This window comes from Pseudonaja textilis, chromosome 4, assembly GCF_049901715.1.
Source record: "Pseudonaja textilis isolate UNSWEBS1 chromosome 4, rPseTex1.2, whole genome shotgun sequence".
NCBI lineage: Eukaryota > Metazoa > Chordata > Lepidosauria > Squamata > Elapidae > Pseudonaja > Pseudonaja textilis.
In genome coordinates this window covers 38,906,011-38,927,780 of record NC_141993.1, presented here as the reverse complement: position 1 = coordinate 38,927,780, position 21,770 = coordinate 38,906,011, and the positions used below count along the sequence as shown (strand labels likewise).

Genomic DNA, 21,770 nt, shown 5'->3' with positions numbered 1-21,770 from the left:
AAAAGTGGGGATATTCAGTTGGGGTCATCTAGAGATATGCTTTGAGGCCTGTGTTAATAAGTCAAACAAGGTGTTCTCATTTATATATTTATAAATGTCAGGTGGCTGCCCTCCTGTAATTCATTTTTATTTCTTTCAGGCAAAAAAAAAATGAGAAACTTAGAAACAGTATGGGGATAAAATATTGTTTCGAAACCTGCTTGGCCTTAAAGCAAGCCAATAGGTTTAATTCCATAAAGTGTGCTGCAGCTTCTTCACTGATTATTATGAGAATAGAAAAGGCTCTTTTGTTGCTGCTATGCTCCATCCTTCGTTTACAATTATGGTGGCTTGACTTACACATCATTTGAATGGATTACAGACTTCATGAATTTAAAATATAAAATGTTGAGACTTTCCTAGAATTTAATTAGAATTTCCTAATGAAAATGTAGTTAGTTCTGATCGTACAGTTGGAAATGAGCCAATTCATTCTACTTGCTTGTTCCAATGTATAATAAACAAAATACCCTCAGAATCTCTTAAGCAGCAGAGATAAACTTTACAGCTAAATTACTTCGAAAAACTATAGTCTAACAAGCAATCAACATAAGAAACAATTATAAATGAATTATAATGCATCCGCCTTGTTATGAAGCAGAAAGAGCTTCTAGGCTCATGTATCTACAGAAGAATAGAGACTGGGTCTGCATGTGCCAAAGCACTGACATGGAAATAAGTTCCATGCAGAGTGAGAGAGAAGCATGCTTCATCATCTTTAGATGGCTGCTCTTTCAGGTGTCTGGAAGTCTTCACCTGAAAGTTTCACAACCTGTGTTCCTTCTTCGTCCAAAATCTCAAGTTTCAAAGGTAAAATCCTACTGCCGCTTGCTTGATTTGAGTAGCAGTGGATTCTAGATCTGCTAAAGGACCTACGGATGCCTTCTGGAACAGGGTTACAAATAATGCTCCCTCCACGACACTCCAACCAGGGACAGCCAACAATCTTGTTAGTAAGGGATGGTGAAGAGTTGCCATTTCACAATGCATCTGCATTGATGCCATATTGTGCTACCATACTGTAAGCAATTTGAAAGGGTTAGGGCTTTGAAATATCAGTTCAGGTTGGCTCTGCTGTGATGCTGAAATTTTGTTAGCTAGGCTGATAGGCATGATGCTGAATAAGCCCTGTTACCAATTCTGAATTAGTATATTTGTTGGACATAATATTTCAGTAATGATTCCTTAACATCAGTGCTTCCCACCAGGATAAATTACCCAAAATTGGGCAAAAGTGGTTTTTCTTTGGGTGAACCCATCACCAATCAAAACAGGGACATTTAAACTGACTTAAAGTACTTTATCTACATTAGATGAAAAGTACTTTCTGATAAACTGTTTGAGATAATGAAATAAAAAGTCTGGGAACCCTTGCCTTACACTGTGGAAGAGAGCTAATTTTTTGTAGCATCAGGCTAGAGAGAGATGGTGAGTTCTATCTTGCCTTATGGTCCTGCTGGCCACATGACCATGGAAAAATCTTCAGACAACACTGGATCCCTCAACTAAGAAATGATCAATGCCCCCTAGAGTCAGACACAAGTGGACAAGGGAATATTTACTTTACGAGGAAAAAATTTTATTCATATATTTAAGTTATTCCTATATTAATATTAAGTCAGGTACTAGAACAGTTCACTTCCCACAAGGATTCTCTCCATAATACCTGTTTTGTTGATAGGAGAGAGAGATTTGCCCAGAGGCTGCCAGAATTTCTCAGCCTTGTATTGACTGCTTCTATTTTATATGTCTCTGATGTATCATGAAAAGGGAGAACTCATAAACATTCTCCACACAAAATTTGATTGAGCAGTTTTGCCATCTTCAACCCACAAAAATTCTAACTCACCAACTTTATGACGCTCCCAGGAGAAGGAAGTACTGACTCCCTCCTAGCTGCTTGCTCTAAAAGTAAACATTGACCTCCTCTTCCTTTTCTTTCTGTACCAGGGAAAGAATCAAGAGCATAGTCTCTTTTTTTTTATTTGGCCACACTGTTTTTTTTAAGGATTATAATTGGCCAGTGGCCAAAGACTGATTTGCTCTAATGGGCGGTTGATGGAAAGCCTAGAAGATAACCCAGCTAACCTTCCAAAACACAGGGCTGCTTTACATCTATGTGTCAGTGTTCCAAGTAACAACCTCCAAATTAAAAGACACAGAGATCATGTTGGCACATTTGAGGAAAACCCGAATCTGAGATTTCCGGGTTTTCCTTAGCCCAAATAGAATGCAAACTCCAACCCCTGCACCCAATAGTTCATCACATGGTCCAATCGTTATTTCATTCCAACTGAAGACTATCCCCAGTCATTCCTCTCTATGTACAGAGTAACATAAAGGAATGTTCTTGTGGCTAATTTTCCACCATTCCTTGAAGTCCCCCTCCCAATTTCCCAGGCACTGAATGTGGCAGTCCATGTGACACTGTGTTTGCTTGCACCAACATATTATTTAGAGCAGGGAGTTGAAGTCCACAAGTCTTAAAGTGGCCAAGGTTGGAGACCCCTGATTTAGAGCACCTTTTAAGGCCTTGCACTGTTTTAATAGGCAACTATTATCAAGAGAGCAGGAAGTGAACTTTTCCATTACCTGTTATCTGACATTCCCAAAAATTATCCAAGTATGCACTTGGGAATGCAAGCGCTCTGTTGTGGAACTCTGGTCCATTTCCCATCTTATTTTTTAAATGCGTATGTTTATTATTTCTGCCCAATTCAGATATGAGACTCTGGATGGCTTACCATAAAACAGATAAAAAGAAAAAGCCTAGTATGAAATAGAAAGACATAAAAGCCAAGAATCATGAAATAGACATCAACAGAAATGTGTATCATTATTCCAGTGCCACAAACCCAGGCACATAATTTTGTGGGGTCCTGAAACATAAGGTGCATGAATAAAATCATAAATATCTAATATCACTAAAATCTTGTGCACATTTTCCTAGAACTAAGTTTCACTGATCCCAATTAAACATACTTCTAAATGAAGATGTATTTACAATTGCACTGCACATTTCTCATCATCATCTAGCTTTGTATGTGCTAATAAAATTTAGATATTCATCGCTAAATTTATAAAATTATGATTTCCGGGAAGCAAGAAAAATTTCATGTAAATAAATCAGGAGAGCTATCTCTTAATTATCACATGATGTATCGTGAAAAATATATGCTTCTGACGTATTTCCCCAATCGCACATACACTTTGTTGAAAACGGTAGAACTTTTGTATATTTTAAACTTCTCCTACAACAAATCCAACAGATAGAGCTGGAAAAATTGTATGTCAAAAAGCACAAAAATTGTGTGGCAAAGCTGGCTGAGGCATTCTGGGAGTTGAAGTCTACAAGTCTTAAAGTTGCCAAGGTTGGAGACCACTGCCCTAGATAGCATCCTTTCACCCTGTCTCCCAAGGTCTTTCCTATCTTTCATGACATATAGTGAAAACTTCTTTTATAAATCTCATTGATTCCTGTATTTCAAAACAAACAAATAAGAAAATAACAGCTAGACTATAGTATTCCTTAGGCCTACAGGTTTTTGCTTGTTTGTTTGTTTCTTTTGAAAGCAATCATATGTGTATATGTGTGAACGTTGTTACGTAGCCACAAACAAAATAGAGCCCCTCTTGATAGCTGTTGACCCTTATCTAATTCTAACCAGGTGCTGGCCATTAGAGAAGAAGATTCCTATGCATGGGCTTTAAGCAATCACTTAATGTGTGGTCCTGATTTTTCATGTCTGAAGATTCCCATCTCAGTCCAAAGAATGATACGTTTATTTTAGTGAAATTTTATAGCATATTAGCATATTAAAAACAGGTGCCATATAATATATGATATGTATCTCAAATTATATTAGGTTCATAATACTTGTGAAGGAAACTTCTAAGAACATTGCAGAGCCCCCCCACAAAAAAAAATCAAACAAAGGGATCATAAAACAAAGCAATCTACTTGTGCCATAACTGACCAGGCTCAAATTATCATATTTTGAACACATGATGTCAAGCCCTAGCTCTCTAGAGAAATCTATAATACAGGGAAAGGTGGGAGAAAAGAGAAAAGGAAGACCCAACAGCAAGGTGAATTGATTCAATTGCAGCGGTTATGAATACACTGTTCGTAAATCTAAAGGGCCAGATTGGAAACAGGTTAAACTAAGAACTTACAGCAACTTGATAGCACATAATCATGTGCAAATCCAAGCAGTGCAGCATTTGCAATTGTCAAATGGAAATTTTGTCAACATGCAATATTTCTTAGGCATTCTATGACAACTCGCCATAGCCAACTTGTTGCAGCCAAATCTCTGTGGCCAATTCGCCACAGAACTACTTACCATGACCAACTTGGTGTAGGACAAGAGTTAAAGAAATAGTGGAATAGAATCATTAAAGGATGCCAAAGGAGGGATAAAATAAGTGTCAATGACAATAAAGTTTAAATCATTTTAAATAATTAAATAGAATTGTTGAATTGTCCCACAATGAGTAGTCTCATGGAGAATTGGCCATGGTGAATTGACTGTGGTGAGTTGACCATTGCAAGTTGACCATGGCCAGTTGGCTGCAGCAAATTGTCCTTTCTGATTTTTCAGGCATTTGTTGGCAGGCTAATATTTACATATGGACAATCACCCAACCTGAAGGAAATTTTTGCAAGCAATTTCTTGCAAGCAACAACAGGACAATGTTGTGTCTGGAAAGTGGCACCTTTTTCAATTAGATGTAGTTATTCCTAAATTGATTTGCTTGGGTGGTTTTTGCAGAAAATGATGAGAAAACACTTGAAGGAAGAAATATACCTTTTAAACTAAGCTATATGAAAGGCTGTGAGAATATTTGTAGCTAACTCCTGCTTAGCCTCAGCTTAATTCCTAATATTAGAGATCTCCTGAATAAAGCTGTGTCCACTCTCTTTGGTTTGGTTTGGTTTGAAAAAGCCTTGAGATAAGATCTTTCAGTTTACTAAAAGCATTACTAAATGATCACTTAGACCAAGTAAGTTGTTTGTAATGTACAAAAGTAAATGTACAAAAGTAAACTGTAGGAAAAATAGGGGAGGGAAAGCAGAATGGAAGAGCGCAGAAAAGAAAGGAAGAAGAAAGAAAGGATGTTGACGTCCGACTCCCTTTGGTGCAGTAAAATAAGTAACATCCAACCTCAACTTTTTACTTTTACATAGTAATATAAACTAGCCATTTCCATATCAACTGATCTATCTCATCAGTAAAACCCCGAATCAAAGTTTCCACCTCAAGCAAAGTCCAGGAGCAGTTTCCAATAAAAACAAAAGTATTTATGTTTTGAAGCAGTCAAGTTAGCCATCTCTGCTAGCTCAATCAACTTGTGCAGCCATTCTTCCATTGTGTGGAATCAAAGCACTTTTCCTGACAGCTGCATTAATGTACATTCCTCTATGATTGGGCAAATGATGTTAGTTTTCATATAATGGATTATCTGATGACTAAACCTTTATATACCTCATCAAAGGTGCTGTCCTTTATCTATAAGGTGAGAATGTTTCAGAGCAATGACTGACAGAGTCCCTGGCTTTCTCCCACTCAACAGCATCTGCTGATGGGAAAAAGAAACACCAATCTCTTTCCATAGTATGTTATGAAACAAAGATGGAGGAATCCTGATTTGTGCTTGAGATGGAGAATTGAGTTATCTTTCAAGTTGCCCAAGTGAACATATTTGTTGGGAGGGGAGGACTGACACAGGGATGCACACCAATATCTCAGCTGGCATTCTGCTGGCATTCTAGAGAAGGATACAGGTCACAAGAACATTGACAGGAGTCCATTCTGTTTCTTCCTGTCAGCTAAAAGATTGATTGATTGATCGATGACATAGGAATGCAGGTCTTCAAATGGGCATTAAATGGGTAGATCCTCTATACTAACCAAGCAGGTGAGCCAGCTGACAATTGAAAACCAGCCAAAATGATTGTAGAATGCAGGGCCCTGAAACCAGATGTGAGCTTTTTGGTGGGGGGAGGAGGAGGAGGACACTTATTGACACTTGTATATGACAGTAACTTTAGTGAAAAAGCACTTCTTCTTGCAAATTATGCAATGTTGATATTCCTGTTTTGCAAAAGCTTATGTTGATTGAAGCTATTTTCACACATGCATTTACCTCATCACCTCTCCAGATGCTTTTCTGTGCCTTCAAGAAAATAAAAAAGGGTGGTCTCCTTTAAACATATTAAATAAATTGTTACTGTTAGGATATCAGCTCATTGCAAAATGGATGTTTCATTTATTTGTTTATTTTTTATTTTGTTTTCTATATTCAGAGTTTGGAAAGCTAGTTGATTGCTTCTCCACAATTCACAGAAATTCAGAGCATAGGACCCAGATTTAATGGCAGTGTTTGCATTCTTCTGCTTTTAACTGGACTAACTCATGGTGATCTCACTGTTATGAGATGGCAGTACTGAACACAATTGTATGTATACTTTGGAGACATTGGAGAACAAAAAACATTGGGTGCATGTTCCCTAGGTGCATTAAGCCTTTTCAGAAGTTAATGGATCTTGTTTGCCTTGTTTCCTTCTGGGAAATTGTGCAACTGGTCTTTGAAGCATAGTTCTTAGAGCTGTCTAAGTCATGGATTTCCCAAGCCTACTATTTTATATCCTGCAAATGCTATTTGGTTTCCAGGATAGGAGTCTCAAAAACTATTAATTCAATCATGTTTGTCTCATTGAGATAATCCTTTTAACTTTCTGAAGAAAGCCTTGTTTTCCAAAAGAGCCTTCTTGGCATTGTGGGATAACAATGTTCATGATCGCTTAAACTAATTCGTTTCCTGATTTTTTTGATACACATTCTATCTGGGCTCCTATTATTGTATTTTATGTAACAATAAAACATTTTGGAGAGCTTTGACCTTCTTCATTTTCCCACTTAATTAGATCATTCACTCTTAGAACCTTCTTCATGGGAAAATAATTGTGATTGTGTTGGCTTAATTAGTACTTCTGGGCCTTGAAAATAATTAAATTCAATGACAAGATCATATTTTTATAGATATAATGCAACTTTGTCGTAGATTGTGATTAGAATTAAGCCCAGAGTCCTAGTTCTGTTGAGGTAATTCACCGTTAGGAGAATGAGCGCATACAGGGAGACGTATTTGAGAGTAGTGTTTGAATAATACACATACAGCACACTGATACACTGTATAGTAAATGTAGGTTTTTACATCCAGAAATGTTAAGCAAAGTCCAAACAAGCAATCCAAAGTCATTCACAGGTAAATCAGTCAGTTTTTTCAATCCAGGGATAATTCAATAACAAAGTCCAGTATCAAAAACAGTTCAGTAACAGACTTACATTAAATCCAGAAAATATCAGTCAATTAGGAAAAATGGCAATATTTTCCAACAGAAGGAAACAGAGACTTACTCACACTCTCTTCTGAGACTCAGACTAAGACAGACCAGGTTTCTGGCTCCATCTTATGGCCGTTTGAGAAACCACACCTGATTACAGTTTTGCATTTTCTTAAAGATACAGTTTTAAAATATTTATCCTGGTTTATATATTTCTAACCCAAATACCTGTTAGGTGACTTATATTCCTAACAAGTTCCTCTGCTCACTTCTATAAATCTTCATTCTGAGAATCTGGACACTTTCTCTCTTTTATCATGACCACAATATATTCATCTAGTGTATGTGAAGACGATTAATGTGAACTATGATTATACTCTCTCTCACTCTCTGGTGAATATTTCTCTGAATTTATTTTCTATATCAGGGTCATCCAAATAATTTCCTGATTTTTTGTTTTGTTTGCCCTATATGGAAAGGGAGATGCTAGATATTCAACATGGTTTTAGAAGAGGTCAAGCAACAAGAAACATAGTTGATGCATGTTATATAATAAAAAAGAGCACTGATTAATTTTGGGGTTGAAGAACATTTTCGAGAACATCATGAATAACCAAACCTGCAGAGAAAAAGTATAATAATAGTTTACATTGTCTTCATATATTGTGGTCATGATAAAAGAAATAAAATGTCCAGAGTCTCAGAATGATTAATGATTATGGCCAGCTCTTTGTCCTCTGTCTTCCCAAAATCACCAGTCACGTAAAATGATTCACATCTTTAATTTGATTTTGCACTTGGCAAACCAGTTCCTGACCTAAATAATTTCTATTCGCCACAAGATGGCAGTGAAACCATGCATTGTACTGAAATCACCAACATTTAATTACTATTGGAGAAAGAAGTCATATAATTATACTAAAGGGGGTTTGGTTTGGTAACAAATCTTGATCTGGATGGAGTAGACAGATTGGTTTTAGTCTGATTTAGATTGTCTGCTCTGAAACCCCAGAACAAAACATTTTACAGCTTGCAGTCAGAGAAAATCAAGGACAAAGATATATGAATGAATTAAAAACAAAAATTGAGACACTTGTAGAGTAAACCTGCCAGTGGTGGGATTCAATTTTTTTTACTACTGGTTCTGTGGGTGTGGCTTGGTCGGCATGGCAGGGGAAGGATACTGTAAAATCTCCAGTCAGAAGTGGTAATTGCCAGTTCTCCAAACTACTGAAAATTTCCGCTACCAGTTCTCCAGAACTGGTCAGAACCTGCTGAATACCACCTCTGAAACCTGCCCAAGTGTAGTGTTTGTTTTTTTAATGCTGATTGTGCTTTGAAAATTAGGTGACCAAAATAATAAGCTTGGTCATAAGAAGCCTCCTTACATAAGCTGTCAGATCCAAAGGTGCTTTTTTAAGAGGCAACTGGACTTTCTGTTTTTTCTTTGAAAACATTTCACTTCTCATCTGAGATGCTTCTTCAGCTCAGTTGCCCCTTGAAAAAGCACATTTGGGACAACCATGACCTGGAAGACTGAGAATCTTCATAGACATTATGTCTAATAAAGCTCTATTCTGGTTGCCATAATTTACAGGTTCTAAGGCAGGGTTTTTCCTCCAGCTTAGGTTGTGGGGTGAGTAGGAATTGATCCCATCCCAGAACTCTTGTTCTGTATTATATGTTTTCTGAATGTGCTCAGCTTGTTTTAATAATCTATTTTTATTTGCCTTCTAGTTGAAGTTGGTAGATCTTAAAACTGCTAAGGTTGAGAAACCCTCCAATAGATGATCAATCTTAGAATTATTCTTTTTGTTCTTTCACAACATATGCCTTCTCTTGTCTCCCATTTTTTATTTTCTCCATACTTTTTGCTTTTGCTTCAGAGTTAAACACACAAAAAAACACAAAAGTCTTTAAGAACTTGGCATTCTTCTCCCACGTTCTCATCATGTCACATTGCCAAGTGAAAATTTCTCAATTTCCCTGACTGGGCATCAAAGTTTAAAGAGTATATTCATGCTGTGATGTTCTTCCTTGTATTTTTGTTTGTTTTCTAAGACTGGCCACTCATGATTATGATGGCCATTTTACAAGGATTAAAAGCAAAATCAAAACAGATTTTTATTTTTATTTTTTTAAAGTCATTTCAGGGAACAAAAAAAAAGTCTCAGCCATCAAAGCAGCATATACCCCTTCATGGAGGATAGGCCTCTATCCTAAGCCAGAGATTAGGATAGTGTTTCTTGACCACAGCAAATGTCTGGGTTTGGTGAGGGAATTCTGGGAGTTAGAATCCTGACATCTTAAAGTTACAAGGATAGGAAAGCCTGGTCTAGGGAAACTTCCAGGTTTTAGGGCTAACTTGAAGGACATCAGGATTAGGGATGCCCAGACCTTGGAAGAATGTTGTTCCAAAACAGGTGGCACAACAGGAAAATTGACACCTACCTGGTGCCATGAGATAGCAGTGCTTAATGGATTGGACTTGGTTTAGATCATAAAGGATAGACAAAAACAGTTGGAGAGAGATCATCCCTCAAATATGCAGCTTCTATGCCATGTTATTAATAGTAATATTGTTTATTTTGCCTGTAAGTGGAGCATAGTTCTGGATTAATAGAGATAATCAGGTAAAATATATTGTTTGCAAGAAATTGCTTCCTTTATAAACACTGGATTTTCCCCAATGAATTCAGTTTTTTACACATGGTATATATGCCAATTAGTTTGGATTCCAACCCATGTTTGCCTAGAACTACAGAATGAGCATTAACTTCCAAGTAACAGCATTATACATACAAAATTTGATTTTAATGAGAATTTTCAAAGCAAATGCTAATGTTTCTATTAATCGTCCAGATGAAGGGATGTCAAAAAGAATGTTTTCAGCTATCATATATAATATTGAATTCATTTGGAAACTTTGCAATTATGCCATATGTGATACTTAGTATTCCCATATGGCTTTAAATGGTTTCTTTTCTATCTTGCAATTCTTTCTAACTATTGCATTTTGAAGGGAGCCGAAACTATATGGAAATCAGTATACTTTTCATCCTGAAAAAAAGATTAATGTTTCTTTAAATGGAGATGAATCAATGAGCTGTTTCTTGGGAACAACAAGATAATAGCAGTACATGCACGTGATGTATGTGATGTCCATTCCAGAATAAAGGTTTTCAGAAAGGGAGTTTGAGAAACTGAGGTAATCTGTTTTTATATAATAATTTCTTTATGTGATTGATAGAAAGCAAGAAAAATACCAGGTCCAGAACTGTCAACTAAAACAAAACAGAACATTGCCACTCTAACAAAACATTGAAGTTTAGTGTTTGATAATGTGTAATTTTTGTATTCTTCTATTTGGTCCAAAAATCAGGGAAATCCAGAAATTGGATGCCAATTAGAAAGTCAAGATGATGGATTGAAGAAGTTCAAAGTAAGACAAAGCAAACTAGGAAGGACAGGAGAAGTTGACTTGATAACCATAGTAGTTTGCAAATGTTTATTAAATGTATTGGTTACTCAGATTAATAAAGAACATGTCCAGCATTTTATGCAGTTTTCAAATTATCTTCCACTTTTTTTTCAAAGGAGTCATCGTAAGAGAAAAGGTAAACATAAAACATGGCAAAACAGGTGACAGGATTCTTCCTTGCTTTAAAGACAACAACATGACAGTAATAAACCTAATACATGTCCCTCCACTGCATATAATTTGAGGTATGAAAGCATGCTAAACTGATATTCTTTAGAAATAGCATAAGTGGTAGAACAACAGAACTGTGGCAGGGAAGTCACTATATTATGATTCATGAGTCCTCCATGAAGACAAACAGTTAGCTGAGTTGTCGCCGAAGTTGAGATGGGCAATATAAATTCTCTAATCAGAGATGAAAGTAAATAGACAAAAACAGAGAAAGTCAGAAGCAAAGAAATGATCCGGTTCTGCTGGAGCCAGACATTCTTTTTATAGGAAGCTTCAAAGAATTTTACAGAGAGATGTTGTCACAGGCCCAACAAGACTACAAGCAACCATGTTACAAAACAAGGTCAGGGCAACAGCTCTTGCAATTAAATGAATAAAGGGCAAGGAATCCCCCCCCCCAAATCTCCAAGTTTCCATCCAGGTACAGCTCATTCCTATCCCACTCAATGCATCCCAGCCTTCAGTAGATAAAATTAGGAATATTTAAAATAAGGCACCTGGTTAAAAAAAAAAAAGAAAAAAGAGTCCACTCACTTATTCATTAGACTAAATTTGTCTTAGAGCAGTTGAATGAAAAACTACCTTGCTGAAGTCCCAGGTATGTTTTTTTTTCAAGAGGCAACTGGACTTTCTGGTTTTTCTCTGAAGATGTTTCACTTCTCATCCAAGAAGCTTCTTCAGCTCTGACTGGATGGTCTCCACACTAATTTGCACCACTCAGGTGATCCTGATGACACAGATGAACCTCCAGATGACCTTAAAGATCCACAAAAAAAATGCAAATGACCAGGCTTCCGGTTTGAGCTTTGGCAACAGACCGAAATCTGCGATCGTGTGCAGTTTCGATCTGTGCTCGCTGCTGGAGCCCCCCGAGCCAGCTGGTAAGCCACCCCGTAGAGGTGGTAAAGAGAGGGGAGACTACCAGCAGGGTCGAAGAGAGTCACATCTCCCCTCCACAGCTGGCCATTCTCCCTTTCCCGAAGGGGGTTGCAGCAGTGGTCAGAAAAGGCCACCTCAAAGAAGAACTCAACCGGAAAAGAATGTGCAGGAGGAAGATAAGAAGAGAAAGTTTTGGCTGACCAGGTCGAACTGAAAAAGCAACAATACAAGGTACTCTGGAATTTGAATTATAACAGACAACATTGTTCCCAAAGAAGACTTTGAAGTGGTGAATGAGAGAGGGAAGGGAAAGGATTTGGGGGTTTTTTTCTTCCCTATATTGACAACTAAGAGATTTAAGCAAGAAACAGGCAAAAATCCACTTTGACATTAACAGATATTTAAGCTGAAAATAAAATGTCAAAGGGATAATAAAGATTTCTGGATTCTCAAAAACTTTTAAAAGAAGGAAAAAACAAAAGGGTGGGATCTGGAAAAATGGAGGAGACCATTTAATTCCATAAAAGGAATTAACAGTGAAACTTTAACAAGATTCCTAAAAGATACATTTTAACTGAAACTTTGCAACAAGATAAGAGAACCCCAGGAAGAAAAAGTGGAAAAAAGAAGCAAGAAGAAACAGCTTTGGATTATTTGGATTACTTGGTGATTTTTGGATTTTTGGCTATTGGATTAAAGGACTAAAATTAATCGGGTGGTTGTTTAAAAGTTTTTAAAATGGTATCACTCTTGGAAGAACTGAGAATAGAACTTAAAAAACAGAAACAAGATGCACAAGAAGGAAGAGGTTATTTTGGCTTCGTATTTCAATTTTTAGAAATGGAGATCCTGAACTATGAGAAACAACAAGAAATTCCTGTAGAACAAGAGGCGGGATAAAGAAGAAGCCATCTTCAGTTACCAAGTATATCTATGTGGGGAAAAGAAAGGAAAGGGGGGAAAGAGAGTGGAAAATTTAAGATCTGAAAAAACAACTCCCCAAAAAGAAGTTTGAAAGGTAATTACAACATTAGGAAGAAACAGAAGAGAGGATTACAGAAGAGAATCAGAATTAGAGAGAGAAGGGGTCAAAAAGGAAAGGAAGAAGAAGAGGAGGAAGAGAGAAAGGAAAATAAATTATAAAGGATAAAACAGGACATAGAGAAACAGGGAATATGTACAAGGAGTAAGGGTATAAGCCTATTTAGAAGACATAGAGATAATGGGTGAAAACTTAATTGAAAGGGGGATTCTGCAAGGGTACATAAGATAGTATTGTTATATTAGAAATAGAAATGAACTTTGAAAATATGAAACAAGTGTGATTAAAATGATAGATAAAATATTCATTGTAATGTAATGTTTAATAAATATATGAAATAAAGAGAATGAGAGAATGAAATTAAATGTAAATATAAATATAAATGTATTATAAAAATTTAAGTGAAGAGGAATATGAAAGAAACATGAAAAAATTATGGAAATATTATAGATGTTCCTAGAAGTATGATACCCTATTGAAAAGAAATGTTAAAGATGTCAAAGATTATAACTAACATTAATGACAAAGCTGAACTGGAATAGAATAAGTATTTTATTTATTATTGTGTTTTATATATATATATATATATATATATATATATATATATATATATATATATATATATATATAAATTCAGCTTTGTTTGGGTATTTTCACGTCATTGTAGTTGTGCTTTTAAAATTGTAGCAATGTTTCGGCAGAACACGTTGCTACAACTTTAAAAGCACAACTACAATGACGTCGGAAAATACCCAAACAAAGCTGAATGCCATACATGTAAGTACCCACGAAAACTTAAGAAAACACACACACACACACACACACACACATATATATATGTACATATTTTTTCTTTAAGAACTTAGTGCGTATTTTAAGAATGTACCAAACAGAATGCGACTGGAAGTTATGTGTTATATTGAATGTTATAATTGTAAAGGCATAAATTGAAGTTTAAATAAGAGTTGAATGGATAAAAATTAAAAGATACAAAGGTGTCATACTCCAATTAGTAACTACAGGGAAAAATTTTGTTTAATGAGAAAAGAAAATATGAAATTGAAACAGGACAGACCAAAGTCTAATTATAATGACTAGAAAGGTATTGAAACTTAGAAATATATATATATATAATTGAATTTAGAAAGGAATGAGATAATTAAAAGCAAGGTTGAGAAAACTAAGGGAAAGGAAAAATGATTGAGAAAATGTTAAAATAGTAATAAGATATGGAATCGAACACAAAGATGAATATGAAATTGAGTTTGTGTCTGTATGGAGAAGTGATAACCCGGGACCATGCTATTCTCAAAAAAAGAAATTTTACTTTTATTATGTTTTGTGAAAACCCAAATAAAATTTTTATTAAGAATGCAAATGACCAACTGTCTGCAAGGAGTATCAATTCCTCCATTCCCTACCATTCAGACAGATCAGAAGAAGCTTCTTGGATGATAAGCGAAATGTCTTCAAAGAAAAACCAGAAAGTCCAGTTGCCTCTTGAAAAAAACACCTTTGGGACAACCAGGACGTGGGTAACTGAGAATCTCCATAGACATCTTTCTGAAGCTAAATACACATGACTTTAAAAACTATATCTATAGTATAGATATAGTTTTATGTGAAAACTAGATATAGATTTATGTGAAAACATTCACTTAAATGTCCTATAACTGTTTTCCTTTCACATTTATGGAAATTTACCCACCTATCCTTCTCCTCAGATATATGCATGCAAAACATGTACCCATAAGACCACCATCTCTCCCATGTTGCAATCCAGTTAAGTCATCCTATAGCATGGCATGGCTTATATGGAATCAGCAGTTGGGGTACTTTTTCAGGTTTCCTTCTTACTCATTTGCAATCTCTCTCTCTCTCTCTCTCTCTTTTTTTTTTTCAGCCCACACAAAATTCCTATTCTGATTTTCCTATGTTTTCTTCCTGTACACACATATGTGATATTTCACCGCAATAAGCCACAATGTTGAAATAGCAATTATGCTGAGTATACTGTGCTAAGTAAGAAAGCATATGACCATGGTCTTTATTGGTACAATTGATTCAAGTTTAAGAAAAGAACTGTTTTGTGCTGTATCATCTGTGCTTGCTTAAACTCTCTCATCAGGTAAACAGCCTAGCAAAAAGTAGAGCAACGAGAAGGAACCCCACGCTTACAAAGCCATGTCAACCGCAATGCAGTTTGTAGCCGGTGCTGTCTTTTTGTGCCTCCAAGCAAACATTTTCTTCAGCTCTCCCCTAAACCGATCATGTAGCCAGGCATAAAGGAAAGCATTTGTGCAAGCAGACATCATGGCAAACCAATGGCAAATCAGCTGAATAAGGTTGAAGTATTGCTTGTCTATCAGTCTGATCTCAACATCTTTGATGACATTGAAGAGATGCAGCGGCAGCCAGCAAACTCCAAAGGCAGTGACCGCCAAGACAAGCAGGCGAAAAGTCTTCCTCCGCTTAGCTTGATCACATTCAGTTTGGCTCTGAGTAACATTACCAGGAACGACACGGTTTTTCAGCTTAACTGAGATCCTCAGATAGGAGACAGAGATGACCATTAAGGGCAGAACGTAGGTGAGGATGAGGGTGCTGTAGGCATAAGCTAAGCGGTCCCTCTTCCAGTGGAACCAAAATTCTTCACAGATGGAGAAGTCCAGCTCTGGAAATTCTGCATGGTAAGTATGGACCAAGGCTGGGGCAGCTAGTATGCAACTCAACAGCCAAATACCAGCCAGGATATACACACAGATGGATATTGTCAGTCTCCTGTGAAGGGGATAAACCATGGCGAAGTACCTGTCTACAGCAATGACAGTCAAGGTGAAAACAGACACAAATACTGTGACCGGCTGCATCAGGAACACAAAGTAGCACATGAAACGTCCATAGATCCACCCTCTGGGCTCAAAGGCATATGCCAATGTCAGCGGTACACATGTGGCACACATTAGCATGTCTGAGAATGCCAAGTTGCCCACAAGGAAATTGGTGACATTGTGCATTTTTTTAGTCTTGCAGATAACATAAATGAGGAGATAATTCCCAATGATGCCAACAAAGACCACCAGAGAGTAGCAAGGAATTATGAGAGGCTTGAAGAACTGGACAAGCTGGAGCCCCAGGAAGAGGCTGCTGGTGTTGCTCTGAATTGCAGAAAGAAGGCTCTGAGAGGTCAGATTCACTGGATCCATTGCCTTTTCCCACTGTTACAATTTCCTTGCCAATAAAATTAATCTGAGCACATAAGCATGCTCGTATTGCCATTAATTTTTGTTTAAATCATCTCAAGATTTAACCTTGAGTTTGGCCACCTGAAATTTGCATGTATTCATCTGAAAAAGAAAAAATGCAGAAGTGAGCCTCACTGGATGCTTCCTTACACATAGGAATACTAAGATACAATCAAACTTACAGGACCTTCTCTTCCCTTCCACATAAATCCAACTCTGTCCCTTTAAAATCATGCAGCTGAGAAAATCATTACTGCACTAAGAACTATACTTACAGCTGTTCTCTCCAGAAGTCCGATGTCATTCTGCATCTTCTTCTTCTTCTTCTTAATCTCATTTGATTTTCAAATCCATGACCAATTAGAGATGCTTGTTAACAGCAAGCAGGAGGGAGAAAGCAAGCAAGCAAGCTGTGCTTGGTGAATTAAAATACACAGATTGGAGGTTTTTAGCAGGCTTCCCTATATACTCAAAATGAATTTGGGGGGAGGGATCTCTCTCCATTTGTTGTGTGCCTTCGGGGAAGTCTGTGGATCTCTCTTTTCTCTCTTGGTTGGCAAGCCATCCCTGAGACACTTTATCAACGAGAACATCTGAGCTCGTCCAGGTGCTGAGCTTCCAGCTTCCAGCACTGAAACAGAGAGAGCTTTGGCGCCACTGACTTTTTAGAACAGGAATGTGGCTAAAAGGATGAAGTAATAAAAAAAATATCAACACTACTAGAGGGACTCAGCTACATGGAGATAAAAAAAATCAGTCCTGCAGTTGTGAGTTATATCAAATCATATTTAACTATAAGGTTTGTTGGTTCCACCAGAGTTTAGCACGTTGCATTAAGTTTGGAAAATGAAGTCCCTTGTCTGCCTAACTTGTATGTTATCTGAATTTATATTGCTAAGGAATGAGGAATATGTGTTATGAATGGAATAGACTGAACATTTCATTTCTTTCAAATAATCACTTGAGCACACAGATTTAGTGATGCCAGCTAGTTTGGTATTTTATTTATTCTCTGCTCCCTTGCTTCTTTTCCTGTTTCTAACATTCTTTGCTGGAAAATGATTTAAGCGCAACAAATATTCAAAGTGGGTTTTGTTGTTGTAATAGTTGACTCTGTATTTTCTCTTTCCAGCTTCCAGTGAGACTGCTTAAATTACCTTGTCAGAGAACAACCACACTGAAATCTATTCAGTTATCATCAAATGTTGACTATCAGAGGAAATAATTGTATAGCCCTCAAGTATAATCATATTCAGAGCTTTGCTGATTATCCCAAGATAACTTGTTTTGAATTTAAATTCCTTGTTTTGCATCAATAAATACCATCAGTTTGCTTTATCATTGTTCAGAGATTAACTTATCCTTTTCTAGTGTCATGAATATGAGCTCACGGTTTACGTAAATGAGATAAATAAATAACAAAAACAATTGAGATTGGAAAGCTTGGCATATTTTTTCAGACTAATCACTGGAATGTGGATCGCTCTGGTTAATGCTCTGACAGGAGCATTAAAATTATTTTTTTAGTTATAATCATAAAATTAAAGCTCTGCTCATTTTTTAGAGAAAAACACAAAGACAGGTGCATGTTTTCCCCAGACCTAGAAAGGCACGCTGTTTGAAAGAATTAAAATCTTGATTCATTATAAGTCAAAAGTTGTTATAAAACAGAACAGCATAACTAGTGTTTTTTTCTGTTCCAATTCAACTTTAAATAGTGTTTTCATAAGAACTGAATTGGTAGACATTCCAGCTGCAGGGTAAATATAAATAATGAATTCTCATCTAATGCTTAGGTAATGGAGTAAATCATAAGATTACGGTAATTCTGAAAACTTGAGATGGAGTTTTTTTTGGCAGGGAGGAGGGTATCAATCCAGAATTTAAAACTGTTATTTGTAAATGTGTATATATCATTAGTTAATTGTTCCATAATTCCTCCCCTCCCCTCCTCCTCCCCTCTCCGCTCCTTTCCCTTGCAGCTGCATCATCCTGTTCCATTGGGATTCACCAAGACATCCAGGTTTGTTTGCACTTACCCAATATGGGAACTTCATCCTATATTTATGCCACTGATTTTTTCCTAACACAGATGACATTTGCCTCTTCTGACATTTATTTTGCTGGGTTTGGGGCAAAATATTTCAGCTTCTTAAAATCCACCAGAGCCTTTGTACTGTTGTCTATCTTTGGGTCATCTGCAAATTTAGTAATTGTGTTTTCTAACCTCTCATACAGGTCTTTTATAAATATGGCCAACAGCACAGACCTAGGAGGATCTATTTCTGTAAAATTATTCTGACATTGTTGCAACCATCATGCAAGGTCTTTATAAAGCTGGTAGCTTCTGAAACAGGAAAAAGTCATCTGAGCAATAGATGGCAGCAAACAGTTTGATTAAGGTATAGTATATCATCCTCACTCCCAGAGTGTTGGAATGGATGCTTCTCATGTTTTCAATATTAAGTCAACTCAGGAAGGATAACTGGATAAGTTTGTTCACACAAAAAAGAAAGTGACACTTCAAAGACTAATATATTTATTGTGATTTAAGTCTCTACTTCATCGTATCCAAGAAGCATATTCCTTATTTGGGAAAATGTATTTGCACATAGATATAGACAGGGGAATGAAATTGTAAAATCAAAGAAATAGAATGCCAAACTTATGGATTGTGAAAAATATATTAAAGTATAAATTGTGTAAAATAGATAGTGACAATTCATAGAGCTATTTTGATAGTAAAAACACAATTCTTATAGCTATGTTTACTGACACGTATTATCTTTCTTAATAGTGTAAAGATGTTTTAATGTTGCATTCCCAAACCACTCACATAATATTTTACATTAGTTGAATATATTTTAATATTCAGTTAACCATGTTTGTATAGCTTCCATAACTAGCAATTCTTGATATATGGATCTAATGAAGTGGGAGATGGAATTGTTTCCAGTGTTTCCAAGCAACCACAAATATTGGAAAGATTTAGCAGGAAAGATTTCAATGACTTATAGAAAAGGAAGGAGCTATAATATGTGCCACAAAATACAATTTTAACAGATGTACAGTGTTACTTATATAATGTACTGTACACAATATCTGCAATGTTTTCAATAAAACATTCACCACCCTTCTAATGCAGCAGAATATTTTTATGCATCAAGGAAAGAACAAATCCTACCACCAGAGACTTTTCACGATACCAAAATGAATTTGTTAAAAATGCATTTTAATCTCAGTTGCTCCCCCACTGCCAGGTTTGACTATGAATATATTCTTCGTTGTGTTGGAGAAGAACAAGACAGATGTGGAGTAGACAGTGAAACATGTCATCAGTTTAGAGTCCGCAGGAGATCCAAGTCCAACCTTCCTTGAATTCCCCTGACCTTTATTTAAAAGAAATGTAGTGCTGACCATTATTCCCAAAAATGCTTTTCAAAAGGCAACTTGACTTTCTTAGGTTTTTCTTCTTGAAAATGTTTTGTTTTTCATCCAAGAAGCTTCTTTGGGAAAAAGAAAACTAAAAAAATCCAATTGCCTTATGAAAAGCACCTTTGGGCAACCATGACCTGGATGACTGAGAATCTCTATAGAGTTTCTCTGACCATTAGTTAACCAGATTCTTGTTTAGAGGGTTCAATAAATTGTCTGGGCTGCAACCGTCCTGATTCTTTGTGCCCGACGGGTTGCCTTTTGTTTGTGTGTTTGTTTTACAGAGTCTGACATTTGTTTTGTTCTGCTTTGCTTTTTGGAGCAGGGTTCGACTGTCATTTTCAACACAAAAATACTGCTGTTTTCAACACGGAACCATTAAACAATACAGACTCTTGTCTGTCATGAAATCAGGGGCACTTATTGATCAGATAACAATGCTTACAGTTGCACTTTGCCCAGAGGGAACTACTCTCCTGGGCCAGACAAGTAGTTTTTTAAGTTCTTCCCTAAAGCTATCGTGAAGCCAGGCATATATAAAGGGGTTATAACAGGCAGAACTCATAGCAAACCAATGACAAACCAGTTGGATAAGGCTGAAATAATAAGCATCAATTGCATGGATGTTAACGTCCCGGATAAAGTTGAAGGTGTGAAGGGGAAGCCAGCAAACTCCAAAGACCACAACCACCATGACCAACAAGTAGAAGGTCCTCTTCCGCCTGGCTCTGTCCCAGTCTGCCTGGTTTTTAGTGATGCTCCCTGGCATCACCCTGTTTTTTAGTTTGAGGGAGATCTTGATGTAGGAAATGAGGATGGCGAGCAAAGGAAAAAAATAAGTGATGAGCAGCAGGCCCAAAGCATAGGTTTGTCTTTGGTGCTCTTGCTCCCCCCAGAACTCCTCACATAGGATGACACCTTGCTTATCCAGCTCGACATAATAGGTATGTGCCATAGCAGGCAAGGCTAAGCAGCAGGACAGAATCCAGATAAAGAGGATCATATAAGCGCTAAGCTGAAGGGAGACACGGCGTCGCAGAGGGTGTATAATGACAATGTACCGGTCGACTGCAATAGTGACCAAGGTGAAGATAGAGACATAAACTGTCACTGGCTGCATGAAGTAGACAAAGTAGCACATAGTGCTGCCAAAAATCCAGCCCCGTGGCTCAAACACATAGGCAAGAGTAAGTGGGACGCATGTGGTGCACATCGCCACATCTGAAAGGGCTAGGTTCCCAATGAGGAAATTGGTGACATTGTGCATCTTCTTGACATGTAGAATAACATGGACCAGGAGGCAGTTACCTACCATCCCAATAATGACCACACCTGTGTACAACAGGATGATCAACAATTTGAGTTGCTGCACCAGTTGCAAACCCTGGAAAAATATATTAGTCCCATTCATAGAAGAGTTGAGAGCTACTGCAGTGGTGTTTGTAGGAAGGATGCTAGAACCTTCAAATGATCCATACATTTTGGCCTGTAAGATAACAAAACATAGTTGTAAGTATGTTCTTTAGGTATAATCTGCTTATTTTGATTGGGTTCATGTTTCTAATTTGTATCTCATTCACAGTTCCAACATCTGCTTCTTCATATTATAGAATATTCATTTTCAGCATCAGGAAAGGTATGTGTTCACACAAACACACTCATCCACATACATGCATATACACAAACATATATTTTTATCTTTATGATCTGGTTACTCATTTTGCTGCTTTACTTTTGTTTGTAGGAGAACAAAAGAAGAAGAGCCACAAAGAATTTTGAGAAAATTATATGTGTGTGTGTGTGTGTGTGTGTGTGTGTGTGTGTGTGTATGTATTGCTAGCTTTCCAATCACAATATAACATTAATATACACACAGATTCACATACCCTGATTTCTGACTTCTAAGCAAATAAATGGACACATATATTTTAAAGCAGGTTTCAGCCCATATGCTATTTAATTTAACCCATGAGATTAATTCCAGATCTCCTTTCCCTATCAATCAATCTGTATTAGGCTGTTGTCCTTCCATGAAGCCTGCTGTTTCGAAGAGTTAAATGAGTTTTA

The 21,770-nt window shown here is 36.8% G+C and overlaps 2 protein-coding genes across 2 annotated transcripts; both read right to left on the bottom strand.

Moving 5' to 3' along the window:
• Nucleotides 1-15,197: 15,197 nt before the first annotated feature.
• Nucleotides 15,198-16,229, bottom strand: LOC113439203 (prolactin-releasing peptide receptor). Its single transcript, XM_026704972.2, has one exon. It carries the CDS (start codon nucleotides 16,227-16,229, stop codon nucleotides 15,198-15,200), a length of 1,032 nt encoding a protein of 343 aa, XP_026560757.1.
• A 2,816-nt stretch (nucleotides 16,230-19,045) lies between these two features.
• Nucleotides 19,046-21,184, bottom strand: LOC113439204 (prolactin-releasing peptide receptor-like). Its single transcript, XM_026704973.2, has one exon. The coding sequence runs from the start codon at nucleotides 21,181-21,183 to the stop codon at nucleotides 20,131-20,133; it is 1,053 nt and encodes a 350-aa protein (XP_026560758.1). The 5' UTR covers nucleotide 21,184; the 3' UTR covers nucleotides 19,046-20,130.
• Nucleotides 21,185-21,770: the final 586 nt, after the last annotated feature.

What these genes read in the sequence shown, in the direction of transcription:
- LOC113439203 (XM_026704972.2), bottom strand. Translation starts at nt 16,229, where the DNA reads ATGGATCCAGTGAATCTGACCTCTCAGAGCCTTCTTTCTGCAATTCAG.
- LOC113439204 (XM_026704973.2), bottom strand. Translation starts at nt 21,183, where the DNA reads ATGTATGGATCATTTGAAGGTTCTAGCATCCTTCCTACAAACACCACT.